General features: G+C 39.8%; 1 protein-coding gene across 2 annotated transcripts; it reads left to right on the plus strand.

The window, feature by feature from the left end:
* Positions 1 to 3211: 3211 nt before the first annotated feature.
* LOC144628493 (ER degradation-enhancing alpha-mannosidase-like protein 1) lies at positions 3212 to 17322 on the plus strand. Of its 2 annotated transcripts, XM_078486601.1 has the most exons (13): positions 3212 to 3526; positions 4950 to 5022; positions 5172 to 5275; positions 7938 to 8109; positions 9256 to 9439; positions 10503 to 10594; positions 11288 to 11370; positions 12354 to 12474; positions 13252 to 13422; positions 13888 to 13961; positions 15246 to 15342; positions 16080 to 16271; positions 16621 to 17322. In XM_078486601.1, the coding sequence occupies exons 1-13, from the start codon at positions 3267 to 3269 to the stop codon at positions 16705 to 16707; spliced, it is 1710 nt and encodes a 569-aa protein (XP_078342727.1). In that variant the 5' UTR covers positions 3212 to 3266; the 3' UTR covers positions 16708 to 17322. The 2 variants fall into 2 exon arrangements, with proteins under 2 accessions (XP_078342727.1, XP_078342728.1); XM_078486602.1 differs by lacking the exon at positions 4950 to 5022 and having other exon boundaries at positions 3388 to 3526.
* Positions 17323 to 18767: the final 1445 nt, after the last annotated feature.

Below are 18767 nucleotides of genomic sequence, written 5' to 3' on the forward strand. Positions count from 1 at the left end.
GTTAGTGACAGTTGCATGATGAATAAAGAGAGTCGGATGCAAAAGCTTTTTTGATGTCTTGTTTGTTTTATTCTTACCCAGAGAAAAGAAATGCTACTTTAATGTTACGTTCTGGGCCGATGGTCTATCAGTCTATTATAGGGTCAAGATAGACCGGTTAGCTTAGTTGGTAGAGCACCGGACTGCTGTGCGGGAGGTTTCGGGTTCGACTCCCAGAGTACCGGACCAATACTCAGAGTCTTATAACAACCGAGTAGAAAGTGCTGCCTTTGTGATGACAGGTGCATATGGTTAGAAATGTTCTAGTCTTCTCGGATGAGGACGATAACCATAGGCGCCGACTCCTGTATCTTGAGTGTTATGGTCAACAGGGACGTTAAAGAACCCACATACTTAGCTTATCGTAAAGAGTAGGGCACGAAGTTCTCAGTGTTGTGGTCTGGTATATATCTGATGTACTGTCTAGGTTGGGGTGAGAATGCTCAGAGACATTACCTAATTAAGCTACCCTAATTATCCTTGGGTAAACAAAGTATTTAGTTCAAGGCGGTTCAGTTCAGTTCAGAGGTCTAGGACTTTGTTGTTGTTGTTGTTGTTTTTTTTTGGGGGGGGAGGGTGGCGTGGAGGTGAAGGTGTGTTCGTGTGTGTGTTTGTGGGGGGGGGGGGGGGTCTAACAATTTTGCTACATCCCTCACACTTGCAGTTTAAGACGAAACATTACCGTTCAGTGGCAACGGTTGGATGGGTACTTGTGTGGTGGTCGAGCGCTTATCGTGACAATCTGGTTAGTGATGTTTAGCACGTCGAAAGATGGATGTCGACAGAAAGCCGCTATGCACGTAACACTGAAAGCGGGTGTACTCGCTTATTTCGTAAAATAAAAAAAGAATGTATGTGATATATATGCTATGTAAAGCTGTGTGATCAAAGAGACGGTGTCCCGGCTGTTTTATTGTGTTTTAATTAGTATGGCTGAAAGCTGGCTGTAGGTAAACTTGCTTTGTCATCTTAAAATTGAAAGAAAAGAAACACTAAAGTCGGTTAAAGCAAAGAAATATCAACTACAAAGAAAAATATATGACTAAGGATTCAAAATTTCACTGGAATGGACTTTTCATTTGTTGACGTCCAGCCACAAAATCAAATTTGATAAACTGTACGTAATCAACTTCATCCTTGTAATTCTGTCCTTTATCCACAAAATCTTTTTTTCATTTTTCTTTGCAGAATTTTTGTAATGGAATTTATTTATACATTTGGTGGCATTTGGCAAATAAAAAATAATGGAAATAAAGAAAGACGATTTTCGATAATTAGTCGGGACACTGTCTTTTTAAGTTAAGAGTTCTGTTTGTTGTTTCCCTGAGCAAAAATGAACTGCACCCCACTTTCAAAGAATGACTGCAGTCTACCTAAAGTTAGTGACAGTTGCATGATGAATAAAGAAAGTCGGATGCAAAAGCTTTTTTGATGTCTTGTTTGTTTTATTCTTACCCAGAGAAAAGAAATGCTACTTTAATGTTACGTTCTGGGCCGATGGTCTATCAGTCTATTATAGGGTCAAGATAGACCGGTTAGCTCAGTTGGTAGAACACCGGACAGCTGTGCGGGAGGTTTCGGTTTCGACTCCCAGAGTACCGGACCAATACTCAGCGTCTTATAATAATCGAGTAGAACGTGCTGCCTTTACGATGACATGTGCATATGGTTAAATGTTCTAGTCTTCTCGGATGAGGACGATAAACCGTAGGCGCCATCTCCTGTATCTTGGAGTGTTATGGTCAGTAGGGACGTTAAAGAACCCACACACTTAACTTATCGTAAAGAGTAGGGCACGAAGTTCTCAGTGTTGTGGTCTGGTCTTTATCTGATGTACTGTCTAGGTTGGGGTGAGAATGCTCAGAGACATTACCTAATTAAGCTACTCTAATTATCCTTGGGTAAACAAAGTATTCAGTTCAAGGTGGTTCAGTTCAGTTTACAGGTCTAGGACTTTGTTGTTGTTGTTGTTTTTTTTTTTTGGGGGGGGGGGGTGTCGTGGAGGTGAAGGTGTGTTTGTTTGTGTGTGTGTGTTTGTGGGGGGGGGGGGGGTCTTACAATTTTGCTACATCCCTCACACTTGGAGTTTAAAACGAAACATTACCGTTCAGCGGCAACGGTTGGATGGGTACTTGTGTGGTGGAAATGCTTGCTAGGTCGAGCGCTTATTGTGACAATCTGGAGACTGCAAAACAATGAGCAAAATTTAGCAGAATACTGCATGTATGAAAAATAAAAATGTTAGAACGGAAAATACGATCCGCATTAAAAACTAACCAATTACTTACCGTAGACGGTGAACATTCTCAACCCCAGTGCTTAGGCTTCTGACGTCATCATGACGACGCATCTTTCTTCCCAAGCGCGAAGGTGACTGGCGTAATAGAGCTTTGGAGTCGAAAATGAAATGATCTGTTGCAAGTTAAGAAATTGAGCATGTGCATAGCAACTAGTCCCAGGCTTCCCAGAAACGCAATGTCTTACATTTACTACCTATGCTTTAGTGCCCAGTTTTCTCTCAAAGCGGTCAAACGCGAAACTTTTAATTACACCACTTTCAGTTGTTTGCGCCTTGGACTTTGTAAGAGTTTGAAGGGAAACTGTGCAAGACTTTTGTAAGAAAACGTTATAAAAAGAGCAGTGGTAAACAGCTGAATTACTAGACTGAAAGCAGACGCGCAGTCTTTCTGAGGCGTTAAACTCGGTCAGTTAAGGTCATGCCCTGGTCACGCAATTTACTCCAAGTAGTCTTGTTTTCAAACAGATACTGGATATATTTTTTTTTTTGGAAGGAAGGAAGGAGGAATCGCGATCACGGTTTAAAGCCACATTGTACAAGGTCGAAAAAAACCCAGTCATTTTGCAAATCTCCTTGAAAAAAAGAATAAAAAATACCACGGAAATCACAATCACATAACGTAAAATAAAAAGAAAAAAATAGCCATCTCAAAATTTACGGGGAAAACCTTTACCAACTTCTAAAACGACTTTTGGCTTGTCACGCAATGTTGACATGTTGTGTGACGAGTGTGCTCTTGGAAGCGGAGTAGACCTGGGAACGAAATTGACGAGTGTCAGTCGTGAACAGTTCACATTTCCGCGCGAAGGAGTTAACCAATCACTTCGTCTGGCGTACTGTGTTCCTATTGGTTAAGAGACAATGAACCAGCTCGTAAACATTCATCTTCCCGTGGAACGTTCATTTTCCCGTAGCGACATGGTGAAGAATGTATCAAGTTTTAGCGAGTTTTTTAGCTTTCACAGTCTTTTGTACAGAAGTTCAAGTTAGCATACAGAACCAGGATGGATGTACCAGAGTTTCTAGTGGCAAATATCGATATTTCAGCGAGAATGAACGAGTTAAACTACGGGAAAAAGCTAAACAGATGTTCTACTTTGGGTATGACAATTATATGAATTTTGCTTTTCCAAAGGACGAACTAGATCCAATTCATTGTACGGGAAGAGGACCAGACTATGATAATCCGTAAGTAGATTTCTTAGTACTGAATTACTTACCAGTGGTATTTGTTTTAAATTTATTTGTTCAAATATGATGAAGGTCATCATTTGTGCATCGGCCGGTCGTGATCGCATGCAATGTTGTCGAATCTGATCAGTTAACTTCTTCGAAATTGCATCAAAGGTGCAATTTACTTCTGTCTATAAAGAAGTTTAGATATATTTTTATGATGGTATCAGGGAAAGTTTTTACTGAGAAATAATTTGGTTACTTGCCGTGTTGTAATAAAATATAATAAAAACAATTTTTAAATAGCTTCACAGATGTTTATGCAGCTGCACATATTTTTCTTAATATGAGTACAATAAGATTGCCATTTTCCTGTAAATAGTAGTTTAAGAAATTCATTTCAATTGTTTTCTTTTGATTTCATTGATCTTTTTAAGCCTGGTTCATACTTGTGACATAAGCTCAAGCACAAATGCATAACCACAAAGATGAACAACCTTAAAATAAGCACAAGCACAAGATGACATACACAAGTGCAGTGCTTTAGAAATTTTTATGAACTCTGCATCATGTGAGCCACGTCAACATCCTGCTTGTGCTTATCTTACCCCAGTTACACGAAAGTGAATTTTCCTTGTGCTTGTTCACTTTGTGCTGGTTCACACACATATATTTTACATGAATGCTTACAGCTGTATGCTTGTGCTTATGCTCCCGATTGTGCCCACTAAATGAGGGTTTGTATGCTGCCCTTAGTGTGTGTTTGTCAAGGTGGTGAACAAGTCACAACTTGAATGTGATATTCTATAACACAACATTCATTGCAGGGGTGGTGGATGGTCTTTCAAAAAATGGGTGTCTCGCAAAGATTTTACTCAAATTTCAGGGGTCTCATCGTTTTGAATTTTCTATGACGCCCTCTTGAAGTCACAATTTCTTTTGCAAGGGTAATAAGGTCTTAGTCTCGCAGAAAAGAGAATTATCAGTCTCTGACCGTCTCACAAAGTCTCGCATTTACCATTTGATACCCCTCGTGATCTTTTTGCATTGAAAAAACTTCAAAGATTCATCTACCTGCCTCTGAAGCAGGCCATCCGGTCAGTTAGCATTACAGGTTAAAACAACAAATTAGAAAAGGCAACAGCTACTAATACACATGTATGTCAAGATACAAACTAAAAATATGGAACTGCATGAAAATATAAAAGATGATGTTTCCTTCTCTTGCTTATTGCACTATAATTTTTAACCTTCCATTTCCTAGTGTGGGTCAAATGTGTGTGGGTCAACCCTAATTTACATTATATTTATCAGATTTATTTCTTACAGGTAGGTAAAACATTTAATTATAAAAATTTTACAAGAATTATTCTTGACATTAAAAACTTAATGTTTGTTGGATAAAATTTGGTTAGTATGTTTTTTTTCCTTCCTTCAGGGGAAATATTAATATCAATGATGTTCTAGGAGATTTTTCATTGGGACTTTTAGAGTCTCTTGATACATTAGCAGTAAGTGTACATTTTTTTTTTTCAAGTGAAAATTCCTACATCTCATGCTTGTGGTATCTTTCATACGATTCCATATGTAAAGCAGACCAATTTTGTCTGTACTCTACATTAATAATTAAATTCAACTATTATAATTTTTTTTTTTTCAGATTATGGGAAATAGCAGTGAATTCAAACGAGCTGTACAGCTTGTTATAGACTCTGTAACATTTGAAAAGAACAATACAGTTCAAGTATTTGAAGCCACAATTAGGTAAGAAGTTAATAATTCATTTACCTTCAGGATGCCTGGGGAATAAATCAAATATTTCCAGGCTACAGTACCGCTCAAATGTAAGTTACCATCGTCTCGCGAGAAACGAGACTCGTCTCGAGAGAAACGAGACGCGTCTCGCGAGACGAGTCTCGTTTCTCGCGATTGCACTGCAAGTACCAAAGTTTCGCCTTCTGTTGCATTTGTTTAACTGTCAAGTGAGACTTCACCGACATTCCCTTTTTGTGTGGATAAAGCAGGATAAAATTTCGCACGTGAATCGGTGGCGGCACGTTTGTCTTTACATGTTTAGAGTTTTTACTTCTTCATGGCTATAACTTCGTCGTGTACTTAACCAGAAAGTATTTTTCTTTACCCTAAATGATCTATACATGTAATTACAGCAAAACATCTTGACTGGGTGCAACCAAAAACGTTTTCCAAGCGAAACTGAATCAAGCAAGCCATGATAGTTTCACTTCGCCGATCGATCGATCGGTGGCGCTCGCTCCGAGCGCTTAACATTTGTCTGAATCGTTGGCGGCACGCACGTCTTGAAATGTTTTACAGATCTATCAAATGACTCATTCGTATGTACGACAGTATTATTTAATAATAAATAATTCCCAACAAAATATCTATTCTCAGTATTCTGCCAGACCTATTCAAATTCTTGAGAAGCTTGGCATGACAATTTTCAGAGTCAAAGGTTGCCAATCAGGCACCAGGTATTGAACAACCAGGGCTCAAGAAAGGTTCTCTCTGGTCGTCTGAGACAAGTAGATTTTCCCTGCAAGGCAAATAACTTTTCATGCCCACCTGTGGGATGGGCAAAAGCCAAGCCGAGTCATCTGCCAAGTAAATCATAAAATTTGAGAGCTGCTTGTCCATTCAAGCTAAATTTAATTTTTTTTAATTCAACTCTTTTGCACCAGAGTGATAGATTTGTTCTAGCAAAGGCTATCTGCTGACCTGTGCTGGATTTGATTTTAATGTAACGCTAATGGCTGCATACTTTACTATGCGACTAAAGCCAGCTGCACACTAGAGCAACTAGCTGAGCTATTCACCTCACGTGTCTGTTTGCTCAGCCATTTATTCACTGCATATTTTGTCACAGACTGGGAGGAAAGTGCTTAGCAAGTTTGATTCGGAAGCCGCCATGTTGAAGCACGTGAGCATTTTGCGTGTGTTTATTGGTCAGTTGATATATATCTGGCTGAGCAAGTTTCTTATAAGAAACTTGCTCAGCCAGATTATGTCGCCCACACACATCGAGGATCTTGCCTCGCGAGGCAAAAAATATCAAACACCATAGATATTTTCGTGAAGGCCTCGTGAGGCAAAATTCTCACGAAAAACGGTCCGCACACGAGAGAAATCTGCTGAGCAAACGGCACGCGAGGCGGTTAGCTCAGCTAGATGCTCTAGTGTGCGGTAGGCTTAAGGTAGTCAGGGGGCCAATGGCTAAAATCAACCAATCAGATTGCTCCATCATGCCGGTCCAAATTTTCAAGTATTGGCCTAGGTAGCTATATATAGTGTCCTGAATAATTTTACACGGGTTTTGTGCCGGTCCATTTTATGTGAAAAAGTAAACTTGACTTGCATGGAAAAAAACCCTCTCATAGGTAGTTTTTAAATTGGTTTGCAAAGCCACGTTAGGGAATTCTTTTTCCAACTAAACACTTCAAGGTTGATGAGATACTTGAAACACTTCATGGTTGATAAGATACAAAACAGTACAAGAATTAAATAACTACTGTTTTGCTGTGTTACACACATAAGTTCTACATGTACATTTTGTACATTTTCATACCAATTAACTGCATACATTTAGAACATGCACATGATACACCAATGAAACTCAGTCTGACTCCAAAGGGCAACAAAACTGTAAAACTCCCTATAGGAAAACAACAGCTTCATCCACAGGACTTCTTTTTCAAGTTGCAGGGTATAACAAAACACAATAGTATACAGTGTAAACCCGTACATGATTATATTGTTTTGACTGGTCAGCTCGTCAGGAAACAGCGAGCTTTAATTATTTGTTTCCCCTTGAACCTAGAAAATCATAAGTCTGTTGGTTCTGCGTTAGGGAACACTGTGCATATCTGTCAGGAAAACTAAGCCTGTTAGTTGTTTCCCTTTGGGCCAGTCAATATATTAATCCTTGTTAATATCGTAAAAAATGTTGTGGTTATTCATCGTGATAGAGTACAATAATAAAGTATTTTTCGTTTGTCTCACGACGTAGACACGTGTGATGGAGATCGCGACGTTTCGACTGCACACTGCTAGTCTTCATCAGACGATAAACCCGCACATGATTATATTGTTTTGACTGGCCAGCTCCTCAGGAAACAGCGAGCTTAAATTACAACCAGTCAACCTTATCGCCTGATGAAGACTAGCAGTGTGCAGTCGAAACGTCAAGATCTCCATCACACGTGACTACGTTGTGAGACAAACGAAAAATACTTTTAATTATTAAATCCTTGTTGTATGTGAACTTAGATGTAATGTACTATACTTAGCCATAAGAAAGGACTGAGATGATCTTTTGTACATCAAAGCATAAATTATACACATTATTGAAATAATGACACCCTTAAGGTCCAATTTATACCTAGAGCTCATTTTTTTTTGTTTAATTTAGAGTCCTAGGATCCTTACTCTCTGCACACCTGATCATAAAAGATCCTCTTCAACCTTTTGGTGACATGGTGCCATCAGACTATGATAATGAATTATTAGTTCTTGCTCATGATGTTGCAAATAGGCTGCTGGCAGCTTTTGAAGATTCAGCTACACAAATACCTTACCCCAGGGTGAGTACTTCTAAGAAGGGTGGGTAATAGAAATCCCCTTGGGGGAGAGGGGGAAGTCCCTTTAGTGGACTATGTGGAGAGGTACCTATTTCAGGCTGTAGTAGCCTGCGAACAGGCCCTGAGTGGGGTTTCCGCTCTTCCGCTCGCTTCGCTCGCATACGCGTAACCCCACTCGCTTCGCTCGGGGAAACCCCATTTGGAAGCCTGTTGGCAGGCTAAGGCTGTAGGTACAGAAGAGTTGGAGCATGCAAAAAGGAGGGGAAAAACTGTCATTTAGGTATTTAAAATGACCTTTTAAAATATCCCAAACAGATCCACCAAACAGTCGATTTATGTGAATATTTTAAGGAGTTATTCAAGTGAAAAATTAAGAAAAGATATTAATAGTAACCCTCTTGTAGGTTAGTGAAAGGGTTACCATTTTTTTATTAAAGGTCAGTCCCTGAGGTGTAAAGCTTGTATAAGACGCTCCCCTTTAACAAATGTCCCGTTTCTAATAAACAACCCCCCCCCTCCTAAAAAAAAAATCCCCTCAAAAACCAAGGAGATGCTCCATAGAGCCAATGATGCTAACATGATTGACCCCGATGAAGAGGAAGATAACAATATCAGACTATGAGATGTATGTACATATACATCTCATTAAGTGTTGAATTGGCCATTTGTCATTCCTTATAGATCTATAAGGAATGACAAATGGCCAATTCAACACTTAATGAGATAATGAGACTAGCTAATACCTTTTCTGCAAGACAAAAATTCCTTTATAGCCTTGCCAAAGAAGTAGAGACTCTGAGAAGGTGTGCCAAACAACTCAAGATGGCACGAACTGTCAATGAAAGATGTCTCACTTTTATATGGAGAAGGAAGTGAGATGTCTAAAGAGAGATAGTTTCATCAAGGTTTGTCTGGGGGAGGGGTGGGGGGGGGGGTGGGGGGTTATACTCAAGTTATTTTTGATACAGGGAGGCTCCACCCTGAGGTCTAAACCCTCACCCTTTCAAATACTATTTTTTTTGAGAGAGAGAAAAGGTACCATTATTTTTCATATATTATTTATTAGATACGAGGCATTTATTTGAGAGTGGGCATTTATAAGATCATTTACGGTACACAGGTGTTATACCCTTTTATTTCTCTTTACAGATAAATTTATTGTATGGACAGCCATCCACTTTTTATAAAGACACTTGTACAGCAGGAGCTGGGACTATGTTGTTAGAGTTTGGGATCCTAAGCAGGCTATTGGGAGACCCAGTATTTGAAAATTTAGCACGGAAAGCTGTGGCAGCTCTTTGGAAGCACAGATCAGTTGAAACTGGGTTACTTGGTGAGTCAAGAAGAAGCATAATGATTAATTAAGCGCCGCAGCACTTATTTATTTATTTAATTTTTCACTTATTTGAGAGTGGTGCTTATTTCAACTACCGGTAAAATTCTTGGTTTTCATGTTACGTCATAAAATTCTGAAATCAAAATTCACTGGGCCTGCTAAATTTTCGTTGTCATTAGGCGAAAGATAAACTAAAAATATATCTTTTTGCAAATTTCCAGATCGATAGTGTCATTCGTTTTTAAAACAGAGCATTTTGAATATTTGAGTTCTCCCTCGTATGTGACATCAAGCTGAGTGCCGTGACAAAGCTGTTTTGTTTGAAAAAAGGCCTTTCCTTTCCGTTCTGTGCAGATTGAACATTTCAGATAAAATAAGTGGTGTTTATGTGAAAGTGTAAAACCAGCAATACTGAGGGAAATAAATGAGGCACATACTAGGCATAAACACAATTTCACAGTCTCTTTGTAAATACCCAAATTAGCACTGTGACGCTCGTTTGAAAGCGGCGCTTATTAAACTATTTCGGTAAAGGTGTGGTGGTTATTTGAGAGTGGCGCTAATGTGAGTAGTGGCACTAAATCGATCATTTACCGTAGTTACTATTGTTTTTAATGTTGGTGATGGGAAAGGTATCAATTATCCCAGGGGGGGGGGGGGGGCACTCTCATGACAGGGACAGGGTTGCTTGTCAGAAGAAAAAAAAATGAATTAAACCCCTGAAAGAGACCAATCGGGGGTGGCTTAACCTTTTTTTTCACCTAACAGATACCATTTTGTCATGCCTGATTGGACCAGACCATCATTGTTATTTCTTCATCTGCATTAATTTTTTCCATTATTAAGTATTCAGCTGCAAACGTAACCAAGACCATGAACACTCTAAGTGAGATAATAATCCTTAATTTACACCCCTAAGCGACCATACCTTTCATAAGGCAGTCCCCTTCATGGCAGGGGAGTACCCCCCCCCCCCCCCCCCCGTGATTGTTCAGCGTGTTGCAAAAAAAAAAAAATCCATTATAGGCATTTTATAGTTAGTCATATTTCGTTGCTGTAGGTAATGTAATAAATGTGGAGACTGGAGACTGGACCGGGAAGATGAGTGGACTGGGAGCTGGTTTAGACTCGTTTTACGAGTATCTTCTTAAGGTACGTCTACATGTAAGAACTTAGTCAAGCATCTTTGTTTGTGTCAACTTGTTATAACTGATCCTTTCACTAGCATGCGAACACCAAAAGTCAAAACCTAACTAACGAGATCAGTAATGCATGTAAGTTTTGCGTGGCCATCAATTACAATATTACGAAGCCAACATGAACTAGGGACCCTGGAAAAATGCAGCAAACAAAGTTGATTGACAACCAACAATCACAACCTAAGGACGCGTTCTTTTGAAACCGTTGAAATAAATCTCTCCGTTTCCTTAGACGTCCGCTAAGATAACTAGTGACAGACTGAAATGTTGAAAGGCGCAACAATTAACCCACGAGATCGCGCGGAATATCGCTTGATCTGAGCCGAGTTGGCTGAAATCAGCTAGAAACACTGTGGTTGTGCAGCGCTTTATAAGACCTCAGACGAATGTTGCCAACCTGCTTATATTTACATGTAGTTAAGTGACTTTTACCCTCTGTTAGAAATCAGTTCATCAATTCAAGTAACCTAGCTGTTCGACTTTGTCTTTATATTGCGAGGAGAAATTGTCTTCGTGTCACTCTTGGCGCTAATAACAGTAACAGTTGTAGGGTATAGTAGCGGATTCTACTGTATAGATACAAATCGTGTCTTGTACTTGTAATCCTTTGGTGCTGTACCTTAACGTGTGTTTTGTTCGGTTACAGGGATACATCATGTTTGGTGAAACTGAAGATTTGAAAAGATTTAATGATATTTATAGAGCGATAAACAAATATCTACGAAAAGGGTAAGAAGAAAAATAGGAATGAAGATCTCAGTAGATGCTTGTCGTTAAATAATTATGCAGTGTATAGTCAACTCTCTCTAAAACGGACACCGTCGGGACCGGCTCCAACTGTCCGTCGTAGAGAGGTGTCCGTCTTATACTTTCTTATATGCAGATTAGTTACAGTAAAATGACTGAAAAACGGCAGGGACGGGATCAACACCAGATGTCCGTCTCATAGAAGTTTCCGTTCTATGGGTGTGCACGCTAAGATAGAGTTGACTGTACAGGAACTTTGCGAATGCTCGTGCTTATGAACATGTACAAGTGAGCACTTGTTTTTTTTTTTTAAAAAAGACAAAATGCTCAATCTGCACTCTTTCAACCTGGATTTTTTTTTTCTGTGTCTAGGCAAATAACTACTTCAGATATCTATATATCGTCAATACGTGAGATAACTAAAAATTAAAGAGAAAAAACCTTGAGGGAAATCACCAACGTGAAAAGCTATCTCTTGCCGTCGAAAACGTGCGTTGAAAACCCCAAACGTGACCTCGGGGCCTCAGCACGTGATTCCTAGACGTTTGCGGTTTGACGTTTATAGCCAAAAACCTGAAGCTAAATGTTTTTAGTGTCTCCAAGATCCCGCCACCTTGGGAATCCCGTGCCTGGTTCTCTCTTCTCCCATGTCCCGCTCCCTTTTCTCCCGAGCTCCCCCCTGTTCCCCTCCATATTATCTGCTCGAGATTGGTGTAAAATGTGATTACCGATGTGATATATATGATATGATAACTTTATTTTAACACAGTATCTCTATTAGCCATTGCTACAATCGAAGGACAAGGTTTGAAAATTCGTACTCGTACTCCGAACTGAAGGTCGCCAAAAAAGGGGTTAACGACGATGTTTGTCTTACCAGTGCATTATTTTGATCAACTGCAAAGAAATTTGTTGACAAGGTGTCTTTTCGCGTATTAACATCATTTCATTTGATTTTTTATCAGTCGTCTTAAATGCAACGAAGGTAATGGTACGACACCGTTGTATGTTAATGTGCAAATGAACACTGGTGAAACAGTTAACACATGGGTGGATGCACTGTCAGCTTCATTTGCTGGAGTCCAGGTAATGAGTCAAATATTGGTTGTTTTACACTAAAAATGACGTAGCACGGTACATTTAACGTCTGACTTTCAATTACGATTGATATGAAATGAAGACAGACGCTTACCAGTAATGTTAGTCAGTATACAATCGGAATCATGGCCTGTTGCAGGATTGCGCATTGTGGGCAACGAGCAAAAAATAGAGTCACAAACTGGAAGGTCCGTTTTTCGCAACCCCACAGCCTGCCGTCCGGTCGTCCGGGACAAGTCGATTTTCCTGCCGGGCAAGTAAACTTTCCATTTCAACCTACCTGATGGACAAGGGTCCAGGCAAGTCATCTGCCAATTAAATCTTAAAATACTGCATCTACCCAGAGCAAGCAAAACTTTAAAGCTGCTTGTTCGAAGGGCAAGCTGGAATTCAAGTTTTTACGAGTCCTGCTAATGCACCATCAGCAGTCATTCCCACAAATGGTTTTGTAAACTTCTTTCACTTGTAAATTTTTTTTTTCATATTTCTACAACTCAACCTTCAATTTTCATTGTTCATTGGGTCAACGTTTGTTTGGGACATCTAAGTGAAATTTGTGGATCGAAAAGGAGGCAAAATTGCTCATACATGTATATGCTGACAAATCACACTCAAAACCATATAAATTAACTTAAACACGTCCAGTTCAAAGAATGCAACTTTGAACCAATGCAGAATTTTGTTTTCTGTAGGTACATACATAAGTGCTAAATGTTATTTCTATTATTTAAGTGTGTAAAATACTAAGATGCTGGATTTTTTTAGGTACTAAAGGGTGATATCAAGGAAGCTATCTGCACCCATGCTCTGTACTATGCTATCTGGAAAAAGTACGAAGCAATGCCAGAGAGATTTAACTGGCATACAAAGCAGTCTGATGTGCATTTCTCTCCACTGAGACCTGAATTGGTAGAATCAACATACCTTTTACATCAGGTTAGATACACGGGAATTACTGTAAACTTTATGTTAAATAATAAATAATATATAACGTTAAGCATTTATATGGCACCACAATCCAAAAGACCAATAATGCTTTGTCGTGTCCAAGTCCAAAGTGTTCCTTTTTTAACTTTTTTTTTTTTTTCAAAAAATCTTGATTAAATAATACCTTAAATCAATTAGTTTATCCTTGTATAGAGCGTTTAAGCTACCATTAATTGGCGAGCTTTGGTAAATGCCAACACGAACTTGACGAAAAGTAATGGTTATGATTTTTAGGTAACGAGGGGATTTGTGATTTTAAAATTCACCGAGGGCGCAGCCCGTGGTGAATAAATCACATATCCTCACAGCGCCTAAAAATGACTGGATATATTGTGCCGTCTTCTAAACAGTTGGTTGGTAAACCTGTGGTGTTACGGACTATTAAAGAACCATTTTTTTTTTATCCTTTCACAGGCCACCCATCATCCGTTCTACCTACACGTTGGTCGAGAAATCATGAGGGACATAGAAAAACACTCTAAAGCCAGGTGGGTGTTTCAGTCTCTCGTATTTTATTGCCATTATTTAATGGCTGTTCCACCTACTACGTGCAGGGATTAGTGCCAAGGCAAGATACACCGTAAAACAACCTGGTGCGCGAACTTTAGAACGGACCCAATGTTTAAAATACTTTGAAAATAAGCTGGGTGCGTATAGAGAGTTTTAGCGCTTAAAGTGCCACTGGAAACTATTGACACATGCCTGAAAACCTCATGAATCCATTTTGGGGATATCCAGCCTTATTTTGTTTTCGTGTCCTGTGTCTTTTGAATTGGTATGCCTGTGTGCTGTTATGCCGACTGAATCGAGCTGTAGTGCGCGCGCAGATGTATGGACACCAGATTGGCCGCCTTGATTGATTTTTGCAGGGGCAAATCTCGGCTGGGAAACTGGTAGCCACAGATTGCCTCGATTTCATGCAAAACAAGATGGCGTCCCAGACGGAGCTTAAAACATTTTTTTGCTTGGAAAAAAGGGTTAAAAACGTGTGGCCAGATTTGTAATTTTGTCGAAAATGTCATGGAGAACATAAGAAGGTTATCATCCGAGGTAGCAGAGTCGTCTTCAGCCACCGAACGTCAAAAAAAGAGTGGAAATTGAGTAAGTCGATGCGTAGTTTCGTACGGAGTTCGTTCGTAGGTAAACCAGCGTATCTCCTGTATTTATATTTTGTACAAAACTACAAGTTGTTAGTATTAAATGCATCAAGAGTGGGTATAATACGGATCAAAATTGTTTTATCACTTCTTTGAATTTGTGATATATCGTCATTCCTAGAAACACTAGAGGTTTTGACGAGGAAATCGTTGTATAATGAATGAAATATGCGTGTAGTGGATTACTGTGTGAATTATGTCTGTAGAATTTTAAATCGAAGTAAAACTATTTCCGGAAGTTTGTGGAAGTTTAAATCTCGTTTAGTGCCGAACGATAACAAGTCAAGTGAAATAAATAATTATTTTTGTGTACACAATATTCATTAATTCTATGTTCTTTTGGCTCGTCACACAATCTTTCTCACACTTATCCTCCTCGCGTTTAGTGAGGTATAACATAGTAACTAACTTTGAGATAAGGCATACCACTAGTATGCCGACCATGTCGGTTTCTTGCCACTGCCTGCTTACTTTGGGTCTTTTTTAACCTGTAGGTCGAACGCACTCCCCTAATCTCTGATTACTACTAGTAATAATGATATAGTACACTCTATTGTTATATTATATTTCATATTTTTGTTTTTGTTTTGTTTTGTTTATTTGTTTCTTTTTTAGGTGTGGTTATGCTACCTTACATAATGTCAAGGATAAAACCCAAGAGGATCGAATGGAAAGCTTCTTCTTGAGTGAAACGTGCAAGTATTTGTACCTTGTAAGTATTACAGGTAGATTAACTTAACCTAGAATTCAATGTCAGTCAATCGAGTTAACTGTCATTCAGTCAGTCAGTCAGTCGGTCGGTCGGTCGGTCCGTCGGTCAGTTGGTCAGTCGGTCGGTCAGTCAGTCGGTCAGTCATTCAGGCAGTCGGTCGGTGGGTCGGTGGGTCGGTCAGTCAGGTAGTCAGGCAGTCAGTCAGTCATCCATTCGTTTAACAGATATGTCTGTCCGTCCATCCGTCTGTCATTTTATTCATATATTGCTTATTTCTGACATATACTGTCTTTGAAGAATTTGTGCACACGCTACGCTGGATGGTTAAACAAATAAAGGTCAGCTTCGAGCCAAAGTGGCGCATACTGCCGGAGCTTATCCCGGTTTCCTTAGCATTAAGCAGCTAGGAGTATTTCTACTCCCCCCTGGATGGGATGCTAGTCCATCGCAGGGAACCCCCCAGCATTATTTCGCCGGTACCCATTTATACACCTGGGTGGAGAGAGGCACTATGAGAGTAAAGTGTCTTGCCCAAGAACACAACACAGTGACCCCGGCCAGGGCTCGAACCCGGAACGCTCGCTCCGGAGTCCGGCGCGCTAACCATCAGGCCACCGCGTCTCCCATAAACAAATAAAGGAGGCTTGGTTATTAACCGTGTAAATTTAACTGACAGGTAAATGGATTCGAATTACAAGTCAACAGGGTACTGAAAATATTTTTTTTTCCTTTTACAGTTATTTGATGAAAAGAATCATGTCAATCAGGATGCTTCGAATTATATATTCAGCACTGAGGGACATATCTTTAGACTGGATACTCAGTTTAGAAAAAGCCATGTGAATGTAGAGTCCAAGAGATTCGGTCCAAAGGGAACAAGAACAGCCTCCTACACTCGCTCGCCGGGAAGACATAATGATAGCATTGGGGTATGTAAGATTTCTCTACTAGTACGCTTATATTTATTGCACAGTAATATTAGCTTCCCTTATCTTGTTAATAGAACTTGGTACCCCTTTCGTTTTTTTTTTTTTTTTTTTTTTTTTTTTTTGATTTACTTTTTACAGTTAAAAATTCCGTTCGCTTGTTCGTTTTCGTTCTTTCTTTCGATTATACGTACGTTCGTTCGTTCGTTCGCGGTTTGTCGGAAGTTCATTATTCTGTTAGTTTGCAGGTGAATTCCATCGTTCGACGGATTTAAATCTGGATTAAATCTGACAGTTATTGATTTGTTTTCTTTTGTTTTGGTTTATAACATTGATGTTTTTCTTTTTCCAGTGTGCCATGTTTTGTAGTGATGTGAACAGTCCTTTACCAATGGATGTCCGTTACTGGGAAGAGGTGGAAGCAGCAGTTGGAATATGATGGAACATCCACGAGAAATACACAATAGACAACCAATTACAGCCCTGGATTCCTTGTCACCATACCTGATAATTCATGTTAACGGAAAAGTCCATTCAACCACCCGTTCGCTGTTTGCTAATTGCTTTTCCTTCACGCTGTCGCTTTTGACATACAGTAAATTAAATTAAAGTGAACGAGTCTTGAAAAAGGGGAGCAAGGGTGGCACAGTGGTAAGAGTGCTCGCCTGTGTCGTCCTGGTTGAATTCCCGTACCCGGCGTCATACATGTATGTGGGTTGATTTTGTTGACACACGTCTTTGTTGACAATCAACCTACGCTACCTCCAACAAAAACTGAATTCTAAATGACTTCGCATAGCGCTTTTATAAATAACAGAAACGCACGTTGCCAGTTGCTCTGCAGCTATCCCGTTGGAACGTGCCCCGTTGTGTCAAGGGGTGCACATATTGTAATCTCGCTTGGGTAGTACTAGTTTTGGACCATCTAAGCGACATCAATAATATATTTAACCAGCGGACCGACTATGTGCATATAGTTCAAATGCGTCGTTGACAGTTACTTTATTCATTTCAATACAAAGATAAATTATTTGGATGGTGGAGGGAGATACGAGTGGGGGGGGGGGGGGGGGGTATTAGAACTATAATTATCAGGTATGCAGTAAATAATATTTTTGCACAAAAAGTAATAATAAAAGAGGTAATGAAAATTGCTTGCTTGAAAGGGCATGTTTGTATGGTGAAAAGTTGTCTCTGGTAGAAAATTACCTTCTTCCCTGATCCATCTTTCACCGAACGTTTACATGAGAGTGTCTGCCAACCGAGCCAAGAAATAAGCCAAGAATTTGCCTATTGGTTTCACGCATGCTCTGTATGTCCAGACGTGTCCCTGGTAAGCGGGTCAATAGAAAATCTCGTCCCCAAAGGCCGCGAAATTTTTGGATCGGGACCTCTGGGCTAATTTGAAAGCCCGCCAAAAAAGACGGTCTGATCTGATTATTGGCTGTTGAAAACTTGTTCGTTTAACCACAATCTCCGGCGCACGCACACAATCAAACCGGAACCAAGATTTCCTGGTTCCGGTTTTGGTTGAGCCGTTGAGTTTCCCTAACGGTGGTCAAGGGGAGCGCAGAGTATGGGAAGGGGATTGGTCAATAGAGCCAAAGTGCTTACATGGTAGAAAATGTGGCTCGCCCCCAGGTCGCTCTACATTCACCCTACCTGGGGGTCACCCCCGCCTCACGTTTAGGAACATTTTCTGCCAACAAGCTGTCGGTGGACAATTAGCATTTGAAATAAGTTGTTTCATCTTTTAAATATTTCTACCTGGGCCGATTTTTTTATCCTTTCGGTATGTCATGTATAAACATAGAAAAGGATTAAAGAAAGAAAAGAAAACAGAGCGAGTGTCAAACAGATAGCTCTTTGTAAATCGCGTCGTGACAGGAATTATCGAACAGTCGCTACCATCTCCAAAACACGAAGCCTCTCCGAAGAAGGGGGTGGCTTTGTCTTGAAAAACAAATCATGTCGGAAATACGCTTTATTGTAGCCTGGAAGGGGGGGGGGGGGGGGGGCGGGTGGGCCGGAGCAATTGGAAAAGTGGTGGCTCAAAAAATTGTGACCCACCCCTTCCTTCTGGCTCAAAACTGACTGACCCACCCCTGATAGGGGGTTGAAAATTACACGACCCACCCCCTTTGCTTAAAAAATTCAAGGGACCAATCATTATTTCTTTATCATCTGATAGGGTTAAGAGGTTTTTGATTAAACTTCAGCTTTTAAAGTGGAATTCCCTACATAGACATTTTCCCTGATGGACACTGCTGTTCCATGTACATCTTTTTTCATTTCTTAACACACCAAAGAAGGTTAAATTTATCACTTCTTATACTAGCCTTTTATAAGTTTTTTCACATATTTTCACTGTGTAATGTCCATGAGGAAATTTGGACACAAACATATGCAAAAAACTGAATCAGTATGTAATATTAATTCATAATCAATTATTGAAGAGTTCATATTTTTATACATAAATTAATAACAGAAACTACAACC

Source organism: Oculina patagonica, chromosome 10 (assembly GCF_052425735.1).
Source record: "Oculina patagonica isolate OP01 chromosome 10, crgOcupat, whole genome shotgun sequence".
NCBI classification, from domain to species: Eukaryota; Metazoa; Cnidaria; class Anthozoa; order Scleractinia; family Oculinidae; genus Oculina; species Oculina patagonica.

Coding starts and splice junctions, on each gene's coding strand:
- LOC144628493 (XM_078486601.1), top strand. CDS start 3,267: ATGTATCAAGTTTTAGCGAGTTTTTTAGCTTTCACAGTCTTTTGTACA. Junction 5,276..7,937: donor GTATTTGAAGCCACAATTAG/GTAAGAAGTTAA, acceptor TGTTTAATTTAG/AGTCCTAGGATCCTTACTCT. Junction 16,272..16,620: donor GACATAATGATAGCATTGGG/GTATGTAAGATT, acceptor TTCTTTTTCCAG/TGTGCCATGTTTTGTAGTGA.